We start from the raw sequence: 19968 nt of genomic DNA on the forward strand, positions 1-19968 counted from the left end.
TGTTTAGCAAATTATATCTTATATCTTGGGTATCCTAGGTTTGGGGCTAATATCCACTTATCAGTGAATACATATTGTGTGAGTTTCTTTGTGAATGTGTTACCTCACTCAGGATGATGCCCTCCAGGTCCATCCATTTGGCTAGGAATTTCATAAATTCATTCTTTTTAATAGCTGAGTAGTACTCCATTGTGTAGATGTACCACATTTTCTGTATCCATTCCTCTGTTGAGGGGCATCTAGTTTCTTTCCAGCTTCTGGCTATTATAAATAAGGCTGCTATGAACATAGTGGAGCATGTGTCCTTCTTACCTGTTGGGGCATCTTCTGGATATATGCCCAGGAGAGGTATTGCTGGATCCTCCGGTAGTACTATGTCCAGTTTTCTGAGGAACCGCCAGACTGATTTCCAGAGTGGTTGTACAAGCCTGCACTCCCACCAACAATGGAGGAGTGTTCCTCTTTCTCCACATCCTCGCCAGCATCTGCTGTCACTTGAATTTTTGATCTTAGCCATTCTGACTGGTGTGAGGTGGAATCTCAGGGTTGTTTTGATTTGCATTTCCCTGATGATTAAGGATGTTGAACATTTTTTCAAGTGCAAGAAAGATCTTTCTTTGTGGCTTCCTATACAAGCCTGTTCTAATTACTAAACTCCTGCCTGTTTTTTAAACTCATTGTTTTAATTAAAATTATAGTGAAATATTGCAATAAATGTATTTTTCATAAGGTGTTGTTTGGTTCTCAATCCAAAGTAACATGTCTATTCTAGTCCTTTATTCTGCTACAACTTATACCCCAAATGGTTGGTAAATTTTTATATTGACACAAAATGAAAAGGAAGAGACTTTTGGAGGTACCAATAATTAATAAGGAATTAATGTTGCTATTCTACAGCTTGGGTTACTACTATTTGGCGGGGGGGGGGCGACTATTTATTTCATGTTCCATATTAGGAGATAGTTCTGACTTTTCTTATTTTCATTCTTTCTCACAAGACCATTTTACAACTAAAGTAATTACCCACAGATTAATTTATAGTGAGGATTTCCAATATGTTTAAGAGTGATTTGTCTCTTCCAAAATATTTGATCCTGAAAGTTAATAGTGCTTAACTAGTGATCACATGCATTTAAGAACATGTGGCAGAGTCGGCTGAAAGATGATCTTCATGCTCCATTTTTTCATCACTCCATTAATCTAAAGCCCCTTTCCCCTAATAAATGAGATTTAAAATTAAGAAGTGACATGGTGAAGAACATAGACAGATGGCAATGCATCTAAGGACTTGTAAGGGTCCTAGTACCCTTTTCAGTGGGTGTAACAAAATATCCTAGCACTAGGCAACTTTAGACAGAAAAAGGTTATTTGCCTTGCACCTCCAGATCACAGAAGAGAACTGAGAAGTCAAGGCAGAAGCCCAAGTAGATCGTCACATCATATTCCCAGACGAGAGCAAAGCACACATCCTCACTTGCTCTGTGCCTCTCAGCTCACTTTCTGCTTTCTGGTACTGTTCAGTATCTCTTGCCAGGGAAATGGTGCTGCCCATAAAAGTCTGACTCTTTCCACATCAACTAATCAAGACAGTACCCCACAGACATGCTCACAGACCAACATGGTCTAGATAATTCCTCACTAAGACACTTTTTGCAGGTGATTCTAGGTTTGCCAAAATGAAAATGAAAACAGATCAACACAGTAAATCCAAATCCTTACTAAACCACAAAATAATCAGTGTTCTGTAAATTTAGTGGCGTTTGGTTTTCAAGGTTGCGGTTGGCCCTTGAACCAACAAACAGTTAATGATGATTTGCAAGGGTCATAAAAAAAATGGGAGCCAATCACTGTGCTTTAAGATACAGTGGTACAAATTTCAAGCTGGCCAATATGCACTAACAGGACTTTTTATTATTTTACTATATAGTATGCAAAATGTATATAATTATATTTTATATGTGGCACATATGTTGTATGTAAATGTTTACTGGCCCTTTCAGTATTTAGTACAGTTAATATTGTTGATCTCAACAATTCATTGATAAAGTGCTTCCTGCTGAAGCATGAAGACTTGAATTGGATCATCAGCACCCACTAATGCAGAAACTGGGCACAGTGGTGTGCACCTGTATTCCCAGCACTGGAGAGGTGGAGACAAGGTTCCTGGAACTTAGTAGCCAGCCAGTTTAGCCAGATGAGCTTCAGGTTCGACAAAACCTCGATCACAAAAACCAATATGGAGAAGAAACTGGTGAAGACACCCAGCATGGAGCTCAAGGCTCTTTATGTGTGAACCCAAGCAGACGTATGTACTAATGCGCATGCATGCCTACAGACAAATATGCAGCCACGCCCCCCCCCCCGACTCAAATTACAAAAAAGGCTGAATTCAAACATTCAGACTGACCTAGATTTCCAGGTGTGTGTGTGTGTTAGTTTTTAGAGAAAGTGCATGTTTCAAGTATTTGGTCTACAGATTCACAGCTTCATTGATTCTCTCCTCTTTCATGTGATGGATGTTCACTTAACAAAATTTCCTAGACTCAGGAGTGTTTCCCAAATGGTTATTTCCTTCTTACTGCTTTCCTGGACTCCTCAGTTCACTCTCCTTTGGGTTAGCACACTAAAAGACAACAAAACACTTTCTGCAGACCAAAGGAACATTCTTTTGCTTTTCAATACCTCACCCCCCCTCTCTCTGGGTGTGTTTGTGTGTCTAGGGGTTCTGGGATTGAACCAAGGGCCTTACATGTACTAAACACATGCCCTGTCACTGAGTTGCATTCTCAGGCACTCTTCCTCATTAAGCAGACTCTATGTGTCTTCCACAAGAAATAATAACTCAGGGAAATCTCCATGTACTGATCACAGAACTCAACAAAATCTAGGATAGGCACACAAGTTGTTATGGGACAGAGGGACCATGGGCTATGGCACTTCTCAGGACGGCTCCCGTTGGTATGGCATCAGGAGAAAACCTGATGATTCCAGAGAAGCAGATCTGGAGGTGGCCAATCTTAGATATTTATAACAAAAAACTGAAATATCAGTTTGACCTGTAAAGTTAGCAACAAGCTCCGCATTCACAGGGTGCTAATGTGGTGTGGGTCATATGAAGGAGACCCATCTTGTTAAAGGTATAGGAGGTTGGCAGATTGGAGAGAAATGATTGATAGATCCCAGGGAGCTGCTGTTGATTTACAGGTTTCTCTGGGGCGAGTTACCTGCAACTTACTGACTGTTCAGAGAACCTTGGACATGCTCCCCGAGTTAATAACAGGGCTCACAGAAGACTCGTGTCTGGCAGGCATCTGAGAAATCTGAAGGGAAAAAATGACTGGCAGCAGAATAAAGGAGTCGTTTCTGAAGTGGAGACAAACCACATTCCAGAAGCTTGCAGGGTTGAACAGAGCTCAATGTTTCTCTTGGTTTTAGAACATTCTGAGAGAGAAAAAAAGAATGTTGTTGTTGTTGTTGTTAGGTTCTGCCTTTTCAGGACCACAGGGCATGCCTCCAATTCTTCCCAGGCAAGAAGCAGTAACAAACATTCTGAAAGAAGATGCCACTAAGGCAGCTTCAGATTAGAAGTTATAGAGCTAACCTCAAGGTAGCCAAAGTAGTATTCTCTACTATTTGTCTCTTGAGCATCCTTCCAAGGCCCATTTGGTTATGGCTTGGTCCACAGCCTGTGTGCTGCTGAGAGCTGACAGAACTTCTAGGAGACAAGGCCTAAGGGGGATGTAAGTTTCTTGGTGGCTGCCTTTGAAGGGGATCTTAGTACTGCATCCCATATTCTTTCTCTGTCTTTTCTTCCTCTGTCATTTGCTGTCATTGTAGAGGAATGTCTCCCAACAGGCCAAATAATAACAGGGCCAAGGGAAAACTAGCCGTATGGAATGTCCCAACATTCTATCGTTCACATTCTACTTTTCCGATAGGATCATGTCTTACTGTCATTACAGGAATCTCACCGGGAGACAAAACACAACTTCTGGGATATAATCAGGAGCTGTACTACCCTGCCTATGACCTGTATTGAGCCAAAAGTATAATCTAAACTAAACCCTTTTAGGTTGATTTTCTTGGGTATTTGTTTTGGGAATAGAAAGCAGATTGACACGATACCTGGAAAAGAAAAGGACTTTTAAGCAAGTTCCCAGTCTAAGAAATCTTTATGCTAGGTTGCTATGACACTGCCGATCAGGCAATGCTTCCTGCCCACTCTCTTCCTCCTTTCCCCTCCCTTCAACTGTGAAATTCAGATACTCCAGTGAGTTAGGTGAGAGGTGAGGACAAGAGGTAATCAACAGGGCAGAGAATAAGCCAGTCACTGACATGGAGCATGCTTCCCTACCTAAACGCCATGTAAAGTTAGCGTTCTGATTGATGTCTTCTATGTTTTGTTAAGATGGAGGCTGTCTTAGTCAGGGTTTCTATTCCTGCACAAAACATCATGACTGAGAAGCAAGTTGGGGAGAAAGAGGGTTTATTTAGCTTACACTTCCACATTGCTGTTCATCATCAAAGGAAGTCAGGACAGGAACTCACACTGGGCAGGAACCTGGAGGCAGGAGCTGATGCAGAGGCCACGGAGGGGTGCTGCTTACTGGCTTGCCTCCCTGGCTTGCTTAGCTTGCCTTTTTATAGAACCCAGGACTACCAGCCCAGGGATGGTACCACTCACAATGGGACCTCTCCCCTTGATCACTAATTGAAAAAATGCCTTACAGCTGGATCTCACAGAAGCATTTCCTCAAGGGAGGTTCCTTTCTCTGTGGTAACTCCAGCTTGTGTCAAGTTGACACACAAAACCAGCTAGTAAAGAGGCCTTGAGTAACATAAGGGATTTATTAATAACTGACTGAGAGCGACTATTGGAGTCATTGGAGACTCCTGAATTTTGACTTTGGAACAGAGGAAGAGCAACCAACTGCCCCACATAAATTTAAACAGGAGAGCTAAAAGTCATTTTTGTGATTACATCTAATGAACTGTGTTTTGTCTTCTTGGTTTCTACCCAGTTAATGACAGCAGAAGATGATCTCATCTGACAAGGACAGGTTGGCTGTGCCACTGAGAGGGCAGTTTGTGACAGAGTGGCATAAGCCTGAATATTGTAGGATTAAGGTATAAGGTGAGAGTTTAGATCCCTGATGTGAGGTAATAAAGCTGATATGTGTGCAGTATCCTAGGTGGATAATGAGAGTCGAAATTTTAAACAGAAAATCTAGATCTTATGATAGTCCAGGTATAATGAGGACGGTCCATAAGAACAGAGCAGTAAAGTAGAGCAGGTGTAACTAACTGGAGGGTATTTTAGAAGTATTGTTTCTTTTGTGTGTGTGTATCTGTGTGTATATGTGTATGTTTATATGTGTGTGCATGTGTGTATATATATATAGATGCGAGTGAATGTGTGTGTGCATACATGTGGAAGTCAGAGGTTTCCATCCACTGTATTCTAGAGCTCTGGACTTCAATTTGGAGCCAGGTTCTCTCACTGACACTGGAGCTGGCTGACGTGCTGAGAAAGGCTGACCTCTGCCTGCATCTCCCAGCACTAGGATCACGAGCTCGTGCTACCACTAGGATCCCGGCTCATACTTCCACGCTGGCATTTCCATGCACGCTGGGGATCTGAGCCTCACTGATGGGTCCATCTCCCCTGAGCACATTCCGTTTCCTACGAGGAATGCACGACTGAATTAACTTTGAAACGTTTGTCTTAACTCTAGCATTTGTCTGTTTTCTTAAAGTCATTTCCTAGTTAACTCCACCATTATTTCTCAGATTCATCTATGCTAACGTAATTCCCCATTCTTCTTCCTTTTTCTTTTTGAACGGTGAGCTTGGATCTTTATCTGAGAGAAGTCTTTGAACCCTGGGAATGGAGGTGGGTTCCTCTGGAAAGCACTTGTGTTTTGCTTTTGTTCAAACGCCTTAGGGACATATCTGTTCTCATTTATATCCTGTCTCTGTCTGTGTTTCTGTCTGTCTCTGTCTGTCTCTGTCTGTTTCTGTCTGTCTCTGTCTGTCTGTCTGTCTGTCTGTCTCTCTCTCTCTCTCTCTCACATACACACACACACACACACACATACACACACACCATGGAACCCCAGGCATCCTGTATGTCTGGCCTATGCTTTATCATTCAGTTCATCTCCAGTGCTACGTCTATACCACTTACATTATTTTCTTGGCTTCAATTTTTTCCACATTATCTGTATTGTTAATCCAGACTTCAGATGAATACAAGAGCTGTTTCACATTCAGGAATTCTCAAGAAAAAAAGAAATGTTTACCATCTCTAGCACTGAGTTTCAAATCAGACAATTTTCTTTGCAGCCCAATTGGAGATGAAGTCATTTATTTCTAGTTCATCTTTCAACTGAAACTTTGTGGGATAATTTTATCAGACAAATCCTGGATAGACTTTCAATCCCCGGCCTCTCCCTACCCATAGGAGACTTTGGTCTGGTCTTCTGCCCTCTGAACACCACAGAGTCAATAAAGGGAAAGCTCCTTCAAGATCACCAGAATTTGGCAGAATATCTGAGTCAAGTGGCAATGCGGTATGCTGCTTAGTGTCTCCACACATGAATGAATTTTTTAGCCTCTTTTATTGTTGACGTATTCTTTCAGAGACTCCGTATTCACATTTTACAAGGCAGCTGCTTTTGGGCAGGGAGTCTGAGGACCCGTGATGAAACAGATAATCCCCACTGAGGTTCCTCTCTGTGCTTCTTGATTCTTGATGATCCGTGGTTGTCTTATTTCATGTACGTGACCATGAACATCATGAGGAAATATTACTTTGAAAGTCAAAATTGTAGCATGTCATTTTTTCTTATTAAAGTTCTGGGTTTTCTCACATACAGATGTAGAAAATATTGGCTGCATGGTTTAAAACTTGATTTCTTAAAAAGATAAAAATAGCTGACTTAGAGGAGGTCTTCAGAGGGCATGCCAATGTCACTGAATGCCAGGTGTTTTTGTGTGTTTGGGGAGCACCATATGCTTAAGATTCAACTGGTAGCAGAATTTCACATTGAGATTGAAAAAGAAACAGAACTGACAAGTTCTTTTAACTAAGTAGTTGACTTTTTGAAGGAAGGAATGTTTTCAAATACTTTTATTAAAAATTGTCTATCTACCTATGGCCTACCTGTTCTTTTTTTTTTTTTTAAGATTTATTTATTTATTATATGTAAGTACACTGTAGCTGTCTTAAAATGCGCCAGAAGAGGGCATCAGATCTCATTATGGGTGGTTGTGACCTACCATGTGGTTGCTGGGATTTGAACTCTGGACCTTCAGAAGAGCAGTTAGTGCTCTTACCCATCGAGCCATCTTGCCAGCCCAGTCTACCTGTTCTTTATGTGTGTGTGTGTGTGTGTGTGTGTGTGTGTGTGTGTGTGTGTACACGTAGTGTATCTGTGTGTGCACATATGTGCAGGTGTCCTATAGACACCAGAAGAGGAAGTTGGATTCTCCGGAGCTGGAGGTACGGTGGTTGTGAGCTGTCTTTCACAACCCGAGAGTCATTTCTCCAGCCTATCCAATTATTTCTATCTCTGATGTTACATATTTGAAGTAAATTGTAGAATCTGAACAAATCTTCTTTGTTAAGGTAATTAAAGCCAAAGTAACTCAGGATAATATATTTCTGGGCCCTGAACAGTTTCTTTAAAAAGTTACCACACCCTTCCTATGCCTTAAAAATCTGTATGAAGCCGGGCCTGGTGGCACACGCCTTTAATCCCAGCACTTTGGAGGCAGAGGCAGGCATATTTCTGAGTTCGAGGCCAACCTGGTCTACAAAGTGAGTTCCAGGACAGCCAGGGCTAGAGAGAAATCCTGTCTCGAAAAATCAAAAAAAAAAAATTCTGTATGAAAAACAGGGAGTTAATGTATTAGATGACAGTAATAACCCTTTCATTTCTGCACCTATATAGGGTCCTTAGCAATGTGTGTGGGCATTTAGATATTCCATATTGAGGTAAATTGGACGTGCCTTTACCTCTGCCTCATGCATAACTGATACCTGAGCTCTGCAGAACTCCAGCGGGTAGATGCCACTAGTGCTCTGTGTCTTCCAGGGAGCCTCCGATGCTCAGGGAGTGCTGCGCCTGTCTCCTGTGAGATGGTTAGGTGGAGCAGGCATCAGTGCGTCCTGATACAGTGGGAAACTTCAGATGAGCAGAGTTCGTCTGAGAAAGACGGTCAAGGAAACAACAAAGGGAGAAGTTAGATTTCATTTTTCACCAGTCCACCCAGATACACTGGCATCAGTTGTGCATTGTCTAATTTTGTTTTCTCTAAAGTACCAAAATAAAGCAGGCTTCTGTTTTATTATTCACGCAGCATCTGTCAGTTATCTTGTTGTTTATTTTCTGGATGGTAATTATAGCAGCACTGAGACACATGTATGAGTCAACCTTTGGTTACAACTGACACACACACACACACACACACACACACACACACACACACAAACACACACACGAGTTTCTCTATAAAGACTATAATTTTCTTTAGCCACCGAACCTTAAATAGACATTAAAGAGCAGCAATAATGTAAACATGGCTTCATTATGTATATTTAATCTTATTTTTAAATATTTCAAAAATAGTTTGTAGCCATCGTCAGAATCATTCTGTGAAGAAGAGAAAGATGGTATGCGTTTGAAGATATAAGAATATGGAACTCTATTCTATTAATAATAATGAATACCATTAAGTCAAATCTGTACAGGGCCATTGATTCTATATTAGGCTCCACAGACCAAACCAACATGGAACCACACATGATGACTCCCTGAACAGTATCAAGAGAGAGATCATGCTCTGATCCATAAGTCAGACAATTTTAGCCAACGTGACAAAGAATTCCCTTTTGTTTTAATCTGACTCTTCTTGGTTCACGTCTTGTTAGAAGAACTCTAGTTATTATTGAAAGCCTTCAGTTTCATGCAGAGACCCTAGCACAAAAGCCTACTTCAGAGGTTGCAAGTACATACCTGTTTTGGGAGCAGATCTTTCAGCCTATTCTGCTGTCTTTATAGTGATCTTGCCTTCAGATAATATAGGATGCTTGGCTCTGTCATTGCCAACAATTGTGGCTTCTTCCTTTGATTCACTCAGGCAACAGAACCAACACAGGTCAAGGTATTCAAAGGGTTTTGGTCTCGCTTTAAGAAAGATTTTCCTTTTGCTTGAAGGGAGTAAATGTGTGCAGCTGTTTCTCTTGAACTTCAGAGTTTTTCATGTGGCCATGTGAAAGAAGAGATGGAGCCTCTGGTCTTTCAGTCTAGTCCACTGGCAAGGAACTGGGGGCTCCCAAGTGGGAGCTGTGGGCCAACACTCATGCCAACTGCTCATATTAGTATCTAGGTTTATAAAGTTAGGGAGAATTTTTAAGTGCTTTTAAAATATTAACTTTAATGGACACAGTGTGAACCCATAAAGAATATAGGTGATAGAACCATCCACAAGAGTAAGACAAATAGAAAATGCACACCTGTCTACAATCTAAGATCGGGTTATATAAAATTGCCAGTTCACTGAGGAAGTGGGCTATGCTAGTATGAGAAGGGCCATTATGGTCTCCTCCAGAATTCATCTTTGTGACTTGGTAGGCAAGCTGTGAGGACGGATGGGTCCCTGGTTGGCTCTTTAGGTCAATTTCTTATGTACTTTTTCCCACAGGGTTTTATAGAATATTGATGTTCCTCTGATTGCCTCATATTTCCCTGTATGCATAAAGTTTTAAATTAATTACTCACCATAAGTGATCGTATTTTCGTGCTACATGGAATTATTCACCTAACCCTATAGTCCTTAGCGTGGAGGGAAGAGAGCTGCTGTTGTAGCACAGAGTCCATGTAGATCAGGCCTGTGATAAGCCATATGTTTGCATATGCTGTTTAATTGAGCCTCACAGCCTATCTGCACACTAAGTGCTGTCATTCTGCAGTTTGTTTACAGGTCATAAATAGATTCGGAAGGTTTATGAGACTGTTCAAGGCCAGTGTCAAGGCTGACTTGACAGAACAAGGCTTTGAAGGCAGTTGTATCTGAGTCTAAGAATCTGTCTCCATGGTCTTTTATTATTCTGTAAACTCTAAGCATGGATGCCTTGCCTTGCTTCTGTGAACCAGCTCCTCATATGGAAAATGTCTAAGACGCCAGGTCTATGTGAGAGTCTGTTTCTGTTAAGATTTAATCAAAATCATTCACAAGTAGGCCCAGTGCTGGGAACATAAAATTAGCATATAGAATCAGAAATCTAACGTTCATAGCATTTGAGGGCAGGGACTTAAAAGCAAAAACATCACAAACTTCATTCAGTTGCTGAGTGCGAGAGAAAGATGAATGTTTGAAAACTCAGAGAGTGAACTCGTGCTCTGGGTCTATCACAGTAGTCAAGCTGACCATTCAACTTACACAGAACTATCCCTCATCAGCCATCTTGGGCAAGTTCACAAGACGTAGACTCCTAGAAATCCCAGGTCAGACAATTTCACCAAGAATCAAGGCAGTCTGATTGTCTGTTTTGTGACACAAACTACAAGGTGCTATGGTGAATTATTCCCTATGGATAAATATCCTATGTAGGAGGGATAAGTTTTAAAATACACATGGTTAAGATTTGATGTGAGGAACCTCTTTAATGAGTGTCTAGGAGTTATGTGACAACTGGTTTTCTGTCACCGTTATAGTTACACCATAACTGTAATTTTGCTACTGTTGTGAATCTTAATGTAATGTAATGTAAATATTTTGGAGAGAGAGGTTTGCCTAAGTGGTTGCGACTCATAGGTCACTGGAAAGGAAAGAGTGGGCTGGGCACAGCATTGTTTTCCTTCTGATTGTGCAAGCCATGTGACCAACGGCTTCATTTACCTTCTGCCCTCACTTCTCTGCCCCGATGGTACCTTGAATTGTGTATTTTATTTCACAATGCAAAAGTAACTAAGACAGCATTCTCAGGGGAAAAAAGAGACAAAAGCCAGGTTTAAGTGCCTCTGCCACGTGAGGATATAATAAGGAGATAGCTAACTGCAAACTTGCCGAGAAAGCGCTTACCAGGTGTGGTGAGGCTCTGTGCTGCCTTGGTCTTTTTAGCTTTCCAACTTCTAGATCCATGAGAAATCAATTACTATGGTTCAAGCCCCCTGGGATCTGTTATTTTTGTTGTAGCAATTCATACCTACTAATACATCTTTCTGTAACCTTTTGACTGGTCTCAGTTGAAAGAAGGAAGAATTACTTTGCTCTTGGTTTGAGACCACACCCATGAGGGTGGGAAAGGAGTGGTGTCAGAGTGGCAGCAGCAGGACCTCAAGGCTGCCTGCTCCTCTCTACATGGAACAGGTAGCAAAGGAAAGGCTGGGGACCGAGAATTAAACTTAAGGCCAGCCTCCCCCAGATCCACTTTCTCCACCCTAGCTCCACTCCCCAATGGTTCTATAACCTTCCAGTCAGTGCCAGGCTTGAGTAATGAAGCAACTTATAGTTTATAAGTTTACAAACTATACCAAAAACAGATTGGAAGTATTTGTAATAAAAATCTGTGGAATGAGTTTTGTGTGCTTTGACAGACCATCAAAGAAAGATGAAAACCTTCTACACCTTACACGGGCATAATCTAATGTATCCTTTGTATCACAATAAAGGAAAAGGAAAGTAGAGATATTAGATGATTATATTAACTTTTAGAGACTTAGGAACAAGGAATTAAAAATTTTGAAACATTCATTCATTCATTCATTCATTCATTCATTCATTCAGGGATAATATTCTATGTGTCCCAGCTGGTTTTTAACACTCTAGGTTTTCTTCTGGTTCAATTTATCTTGCTGTGATAAAATACCCTGACCCAAAGCAACCTATCGAGGGAATTCATTTGGCCTACAGTTCTAGGATTTAGTCTGCGGTTATGGAGAAGTTGGGGCAGGGACTTGAGGCAGTTGCTCACATACTGTCCAATAACAGATAGAGATAAATGTATGTATGTTCAGTGCTTAGCCAACTGTCTCTACTCTTAGTATTTCAGGGCCTCACACCTGAGCATGGTGCTGCCCACTTTCTGGCTCAGCCTTTCTACGTCAGTTAGGACCACTCTTCAAAGGCACGCCCATAGTTCAGCCCGATCTAGCTTCCCCCTCACTAATGCTCTCTTCTTGGTGATGTAAAGTTGCATAGAGTTGACAGAGCTAACCATCACAGTAGCCCAGGTTAACTTTGAACTTCTTAGGATCCTGACATCTGGGTAGGCTGTGAGCACCCTGGACACGTGTTAACTCCACATTAGAAAAGGGAGAGCTCTACCCTCTTATTCTCATTATCTGTCACTGCTAATATAATAGTGAGAAAAGGGACAACACAAATTCTTCTGATGAGGTGACATGCCCCTAAAATGCCTAATGGTTAAACTCTAGGAAATTGTTGCTTGGAAGAATTTGGACATCACATACAAGCATGCTCAAATTCCTCTGTTGCAAAATCAACGTGTCAATTCAAATTCTCCAGCCAAGCACCCAGTAGGATGTGAAGAGATTTATTACAAGACATCAGCTCATATAGTTATGGGGGCTGGCATGTTCCAAGATTTGAGGTGTGTCAGCTCTCATGGTCTATCCAGGCCTTCAACTAATTGGAGAAAACCTACATTTCGGAGAAAAAGCTATTGTATTCTGTCTTTGGTTTTGAATGTTCATCTCCAAACACTGTTTGACACATGCTCAGAATTCTGTATGACCAAATGGGGAAACCAAAAACCCAGTCAAGTGCACACATAAAATTAAGCATGACACGGTAGAGTCTCTAGACCACGCATGGCCACCAGTAGTCATTGCATATTGCCAACTGGTTGATTCTTTGATTTCCTACCCAGGGATTATTTACTTAACATCAACTCTCAGCCATTTGGAAGCCACCACCATTTTTCTGATGGTCTGTGCTCGAGACGGTGGTGGGCTCACAGCTGCCACTAACGCTGATGTCACCATCCACATCATGCAGACCACGCTGGCTCCTGCGGAGTTTGAAAGGCCCAAGTACACCTTCTCAGTTTATGAAGACGTGCCAGAAGATACGCTCGTTGGGACAGTGAAGGCGAGAGAGTCCTTGAGTAAGTGCTGAATTTTTAACACTGCCCCGAAGTCCTTGACTGTACATTTGCGCGTTTTATCAGGTCATAGAACCTTAAGTATTTCCTTCAGTCCATGCTAAATAAATGAGAAAACATACCCCTTGACCTGATTATTGTACTTTCAATGTTGTCTCCACCTCTTACAATTTTTGATAAGAAAATAATGGATATTTTTAAAAGGATGTTTAGTACATAATAATTACAGTGTGTAAAGTGTGTGTGCTTTTTATTTTTTAATAAAAATACATTTTACTATATTTCATAACTATTCTCCACACACTTTGCGTAGCTTTCCAGATAACCCACCTACCACTCAGTGTTACTACATAGGGAGTGAGTGCAGGGTGATTTAATGTATTTTATTTAAGCATTCCCTTTTTGCTACCAGTTTGAATGATTTAAGATTTTTATGCTGGTCTCAATAGTGATTGATCAGATATTCGTGCCTGGCTCCCTTGCCATGTGTAGTGGCAACTTTGGGGGACAAGGCTGGAACGCGAACTCCCTTTCTAAGAGCTGGCCCTTCTTGTCCTGTCTCATCTTCCTCTTTCCACCTCTGTGGAGGGTATTTATTATTCAGAAGGTTGATATCATAGAAAAAGTATCAACATAAATTGAACTTGGCTTCCTCAAAGAATAGATGTCTAAATTATTTTCTTCATGTGGTTCTCTTTTACCTAATGCAAGAAAGATGAAGAAAGCAATGACTTACTTGCTCATTGTCCACCGGCCGTTCCCTTTAGTCACTAAGAAGGGTGTAAGCCCCGTGTCTCACCAGCCTCTGTGAATGGGTGGAGACTTCACTGTGTTCTTCTCCAGGGTGGGGCATACATTGTTTCCAGAAGACACTACTTTAGTCTTGTGTTTGTACGCTCTCTTTTCAGATTCCTCAGAGCCAATCACGTATCGAATTTCCTCTGGCGATCCGGAAGGAAAGTTCTCCATTCACAGATGGCTGGGCAGTATCCGCACCCTGAAGCCTCTGGACCACGAAGCACAGCCCATGGTTGTTCTCACGGTCCAGGCACAGCTCGGCAGCTCCCCAGCCTGCAGCAGTACAGAAGTGAACATAACAGTGATGGATGTCAATGACAACCGCCCTGAGTTTCCCACAGCCTCAGATGAAATTAGGATCTCCCAGACCACTCCGCCTGGTACAGCCTTGTACCTTGCACGTGCGCAGGATAGAGACAGCGGGCTGAATGGACTGGTCCGGTACAGCATCGCAAGCCCCCAACCAAGCGAATTCAGCATGGACCAAGGCCGTGGGGTGCTGTACCTCAGGGAGAGTCTGGGAAGCAAGGCGGACTTCAGGCTGATTCTCGTGGCTAAGGATCAAGGTGTTCCTCCCCAGGTATCCCAGTTGGTACTCACAGTAGTTATTGAAAGCCAAGAACGAATCCCAGCCGTGGCTTTTGAAAATTTGGTCTATCAAGTAGAAGTTAGTGAGTCTCTCCCACTGACCACTCAAATCCTACAGGTACAGGCCTACCCACTGTATCCCTGGCGCCCAACCTCGAAGACATTTTACTCCCTGGATGTCAGCGTGGACTCTGCAGTGTTTGGAATCCACCCTCACACTGGGTGGATTTATCTACGGCGACAGCTAGACTATGAGTTTACACAGACATACAAGTTTAGAGTGTATGTGCACACCTCAGAGGACCGATTGCTGCAGAATGTGAGCACTTCGGTGATAGTTCATGTCTTGGATGAGAACGACCACTCCCCAGCCTTCCTGCAGAACAGGGTGTTTTTGAACGTTGAGGAGAGCCCTATCCCCCTAGGGGTAATAGGGAAAATGACAGCCATCGATGCTGACTCTGGGAAGAACGGACAGCTCTCCTATTTCCTTTTGACCGATGGAAAATTCTTCAAGATGAATCCTAACACAGGTAGCTTTTGCAGCAGCTTTCATCCATACTTTAAAAAAATCAGAATGAAAGAAAAAAAACCCCACAAATCTTATAGCTTTAGGACAAGTAGATTTTAAACTTAGGTTTTGGCAAATGGTATTTGATGACAGTGCTGTGGTTTTAAAATGAAGTTAACGTTGAGAAGAGTCTGGCCTATCCTGATTCTGTTACCTCCCCTAGCATATTCTGCCAGTGCAGGCCCAGGCTGCACCATGTTTCTGTTAAAGATGGGTTGCATGCAGGAGAGTGGTACCAGGTCATTATAGTGGCGGTGACACTTGCCATGCACCCTCTGCCCTGTCTTTACAGTCTCTGTTTAGATAGTTTAGTAGCATGGCTACTTCTTCTATGTTACAGCTGCGTTCTGTGTGCAGTACAGTGACCGGACACTCGAGTTCATAGACCAGGAGTAATAGTGTGTGGCAGAGGTGTGTCACAGAGGAGGCTCTAACAGCTAGGTCTGTGCAAGGATACTCCATGGTGTTTGCACAGTGATGAAGCTGGCTAGTGATATGTTCTCAGAATGGATGCTGACCGGTAAGCAATTCATGATTGTTTGCAGTCTTAGATGGCTCCAGAGGCATGGTCAGACTTGTATGTCATAAGTTCTATGTGAAGGCTTGTTTGGGGTGCCTCTCTTTGGAGGCCTCACCCTTTTCTGGCATATACTCTTTTCATTAACCATCTCTCCAGTGAAGTCCTGAAACCTGTTTGTGTGTGTGTGCGTGTGTGTGTGTGTGTGTGTGTGTGTGTGTGTGTGTGTGCTCCTGGCCTTTTTTTATAAATGCAGCACCTCATGTCTGGGGACCCTGATGTTCTCTGCTTATGGAAAAGGCACAGATGGTTTGTTTGCACCTACTATTCCCTTCCCTTTATAGATGTATCAAAAAAGTCAAGATCCATTTTGTGAAACATAAATGCCATCAAGGTCAAACTAGAAAGCAATTTACTATGATCACAAAACCGCCAGAAACATTTATGTCTCATTTTGGTAAAGAAAAAAGAGGGATTCTTGCATGTGATGTAGTTAGTCTTTGATACCTTACATTAAAAACTAAATATAAAGTGTGGCTAATATAAAATGCGACAACATACGTTTACGTTGCAAGCAGATAGCAGGAAACTGACTGATAGTTGAAGTAAGAGACAGTCAGAAAGGAGAAAAAGCCACGCCTCAGGGTAATTTCCATGAAATAAAGCTCTGTCTGCTAACGGGGATCTGGTGCTTTCTGAGTTACAGATTGGAACTTTCAAAAGGCTGTTGCAGGTACAATTTATTCAAACCACAGTCATAATAAACACTATTTAAATATGGCTTATGTAGAAAACCATAAATACTGCATTTAAGCTCACGGATTCAGCAACTCTCACCAGGCATGAACTTTTCCACTATAGCCTTCTGTTTCTAGGCAATGTCGTTGTCGTGGATTAAGTGTGAGAAAAGCTTAGTAATAGGAACGTTCGGTGGCACTGGCCTCGTGAACTGGCAAGGAAGCCAGTGCTAGGCTGGGCAGGAAGAAAAGCCATGTGTGGCCTCTTGCAGACCCTTGGCAACTGGGGACAGGCAGTCACAAGTTTATACTGACTCCCCATGCTGAAGTGTAAGGGGAATTTAAAAGGTAGCACGTTTCTAAGCAAGGATTACAAAATACGCTTTGAAAAGTCCTGACAGGGAAGTCATTTGGGAAGTCGCTGCCTCTTGCTATACACATGTTTTGTGAGTTAAAAGCAAAGCTGGTATATGTAAAGGACATCTTCCTGCTCAGGAAATATGTTTTTCAGGTTATTATATAGTAATGATATCAAAGGCAAATAATCTACAGCTTACAAAGCACTGTAAAATATTCATTTGTGTTTGCTTTGAGAGCAACCTAGAAGTTAGCTGGAGGAGACTGGCAGGTGGAGACCTGGATACCAAATCCAGAACTTAGGATGCCACAGGCTATGTGCTTTCTGTGTTCTATGCAGCAGCAAACACAACCATTATGAATCTTCCAAATCATAGGTTTCATTTCCGGGACGGGGGTGAGCATATAAATCATTAATGGTGGGTAATTTGAAATAGAAAGAATTTTTCAAGTGATATTTTTCAGAGCAACCTCAGTGATTGTTTTGTTTTGAGGCAGAGTCTCGTCAGTTAGCCCAGAATGGCTTCAAAGTCATGATCCGACTCCCTTTGCTCCTCCTGCTACTGGGAGTTTAGGCACACACCACCAGAGCTGGCAGCAAAATTCTTTCAGCAGTCAGACAGCGCAAGATTGCTTTGTACGTGAATGGTCTTGCGGGTCAAAGCTTTTGACTTGATTTCTTTTCCCATGGATTATTTTGGATGCAGTTGGTCACCCTCACGCCGGCATTCTAGCTCACAGTGCCGATCGATCTCCTTCTGCTGTCTTCCCAGGTGAGCTGATCAATTGGTTGGCACTGGATCGTGAACATCAGGGGCATCATCAAATAACTGTCCTAGTGACAGACCACGGCTCCCCACCACGGAATGCCACCATGCTGGTTTATGTCACAATTACTGACATCAATGACAACTGGCCTTTTTTCCCTCAGTGTCTCCCGGGAAAGGAATTTCACTTCAAGGTTTGTGAAGTAGATTTACAGGAAGCGGGTAATGCCTTCAGAGGCATTTGTTTTGAGCGCCACCTTGTGGTAAAAGATGTGAATTCACCAAGTCAGCCATGGTACCTCGTTGCATATAATTCCAATTCAGAATTGCACCTCCACTTCGATGATAGGAAATATAGTCCAAGCATTGCATATAGACATGATGTCATCCCAGCGTCAGTCACACTGGCTCATGGTGGGGGAGGGGCGCCTGATGCTTGCACCCCTGAGCAGAGCTCCTCACGAGCAGTTATTTGGAAGCTGTATCAGTGTGTAGCCCTGGCATGAGTTTGGAAGCACGCGCCAAACTTGTAATCATACACATATGACTTCATCATTTCCTTTCCACATTTGTATGTCTATTATTTCTATAATAAATTACAATGCTGGTTCATGTACTTTGTAAGTGAATATATATTAAATGGGTGAATCATACGTATAAAAAGCTTAGCAACTACAGATCTCCAAACAATTGAACCGAATGTTTAGGTCCTGATGGATGGAATATGTGTAGTGAACAACTCAGAAGTGTGTACAGAAAGTTAGGGGGTTTAAACCAATCTTCCAAAGCCAGAGTTGAAGAAAAATTCTGGCAAAGGGAACAGTATTAGAGTGATTTTTATTATATCACTATAATTCCCTGTGGTTTATAAAATGTTTGAGCTCCACCCATGAATTTTATTATCACTCCTGGAAAATTTCTACTTACGGTGAGACATATTCTCCAAAAATGAGGTAGATATTTCTGTTAACCGTATTTTGGAACTGTAGCAAGTAGCCTAAACAATAACCCGAGAAACGTTTGAGAGAATGCTAAATTCTTTAAGAATTTCAAAATAGAGTCTGAACTACTCATTATAACTAATTTATTTGCATATTTGGTTCAAAAGCTCCAGCTCAAATGCTTCAGATTGAATAAAACATTAACAGATAAGGTGGGTTCATTTTGTGAACTTTCACCCACGTACCTTTCTGACGGTAGACAGTTGAGTGTCGGGCAGACTTTACACTTGTGAGTAGGAGATTGGTATAATGTGTTTTTTCATTTAAAGGCCCACTAGTGCATTTTGAAGGCCCCACTGAATCATCTCTAAGCTATTTGTCTCCATGACAGGTTTTGGAAGGTCAGCCAGTCAATACACTGGTTACAACTGTCTTTGCAAAGGATCTCGACGAAGGACTCAGTGCAGAACTTACGTACTCCATCTCTTCAGGTAAAAGCCAATATTTATAAAGGATCATCGGCTTTTAAAGTCCCCTCTGTCACTTACCCTCTGTCTCTTTTGAGGAAGACACCTTCTCCTTGATCACTCAGAACGCCCTAGACTACTGACAATATAAAACCAAATTGTGAACAGAATCCCACTGCTGTCTGTGACAACCACTTCATAGTTAAGAACACAAAATAGAATGCCGAAAGTTTTGTGGAAACCAGGAGCTGTTTCCCCAGGCCCTCAAAAGAAACAATTCATCTTAAATGCAGGACTTGTGAGAACCTCAAACCCAAGTCAACTTTTACTGTAGGGAAAGTGGAAGTTAACAGAGAAGCTAACAGGGAAGTGGTAATTAACATGTGATGTGCTGGAACACTCATGAATACCTATGAAGGTTACTCATAGGATGAAAATAAGTCATGGCTCTCTCTATCACACCACAAGTCACACCTCTCATAGAAAGCATATATGGTGACTTTAGTAAAACAGCCTTTCTTTCAAGCTTTCTCTTAAAATGCTCAGTCTTTCCCTTTCTTCTGGTAATTTTCTTTACTTGACATTGTGTTTGAAACCATTTTAAAAAGGCATTTTGTGCTTTAACTTGTTTGACACAAACATGGGAAAACCAGAGACAACCTTGTCCTTGCCTGAAGCATATTTGATTCTCTTCATGGGAAACCCAAGAGGTATAAGAGCAGATGCTGAAATTAATATGTCTGTAAACTTCCAGGGACCACTGTCATCACGTGATACTTACTAGCATTCCAGAGATAACACTGTTCCTAAGGTCCCGGTCACTGTGGTGAAGTCACAGAATTAGCTCAGGCACAGGGTGGATTTGCTGCAGAACTAAAAGGTGGGGGCGTCAAGGCCATTGCCTGCTCAGACTCTTTCTGAACAGTGGGTACTGAGTGATCGATACTTGAGTTATTGTCCGATTTTTCTCAAGGGGATCTCTTTAACTCCATACATCAAGGTCTAGGCTTGCAAATGAACGTAGGAGAAATTCTAGTAGAACAAGCTTTAGACCTTTATGGAAAAAAAAACTGTAAAGCTTTGTTAAAAGACG

General features: G+C 41.9%; 1 protein-coding gene across 4 annotated transcripts in view; it reads left to right on the plus strand.

Annotated features, from left to right (window-relative positions):
- Dchs2 (dachsous cadherin related 2) overlaps window positions 1-19968 on the plus strand; it is a 236086-nt gene that overhangs the window by 129314 nt on the left and 86804 nt on the right. For all 4 annotated transcript variants that reach the window (XM_030252335.1, XM_030252336.1, XM_030252337.1 and 1 more), the window contains exons 4-7: window positions 12899-13135; window positions 14041-15051; window positions 17474-17661; window positions 18800-18899. In XM_030252335.1, coding sequence (XP_030108195.1) covers window positions 12899-13135; window positions 14041-15051; window positions 17474-17661; window positions 18800-18899 — 1536 coding nt within the window. The remainder of the gene's footprint in view (window positions 1-12898; window positions 13136-14040; window positions 15052-17473; window positions 17662-18799; window positions 18900-19968) is intronic.

The sequence above is a fragment of the Mus musculus genome, chromosome 3 (assembly GCF_000001635.26).
Source record: "Mus musculus strain C57BL/6J chromosome 3, GRCm38.p6 C57BL/6J".
NCBI lineage: Eukaryota > Metazoa > Chordata > Mammalia > Rodentia > Muridae > Mus > Mus musculus.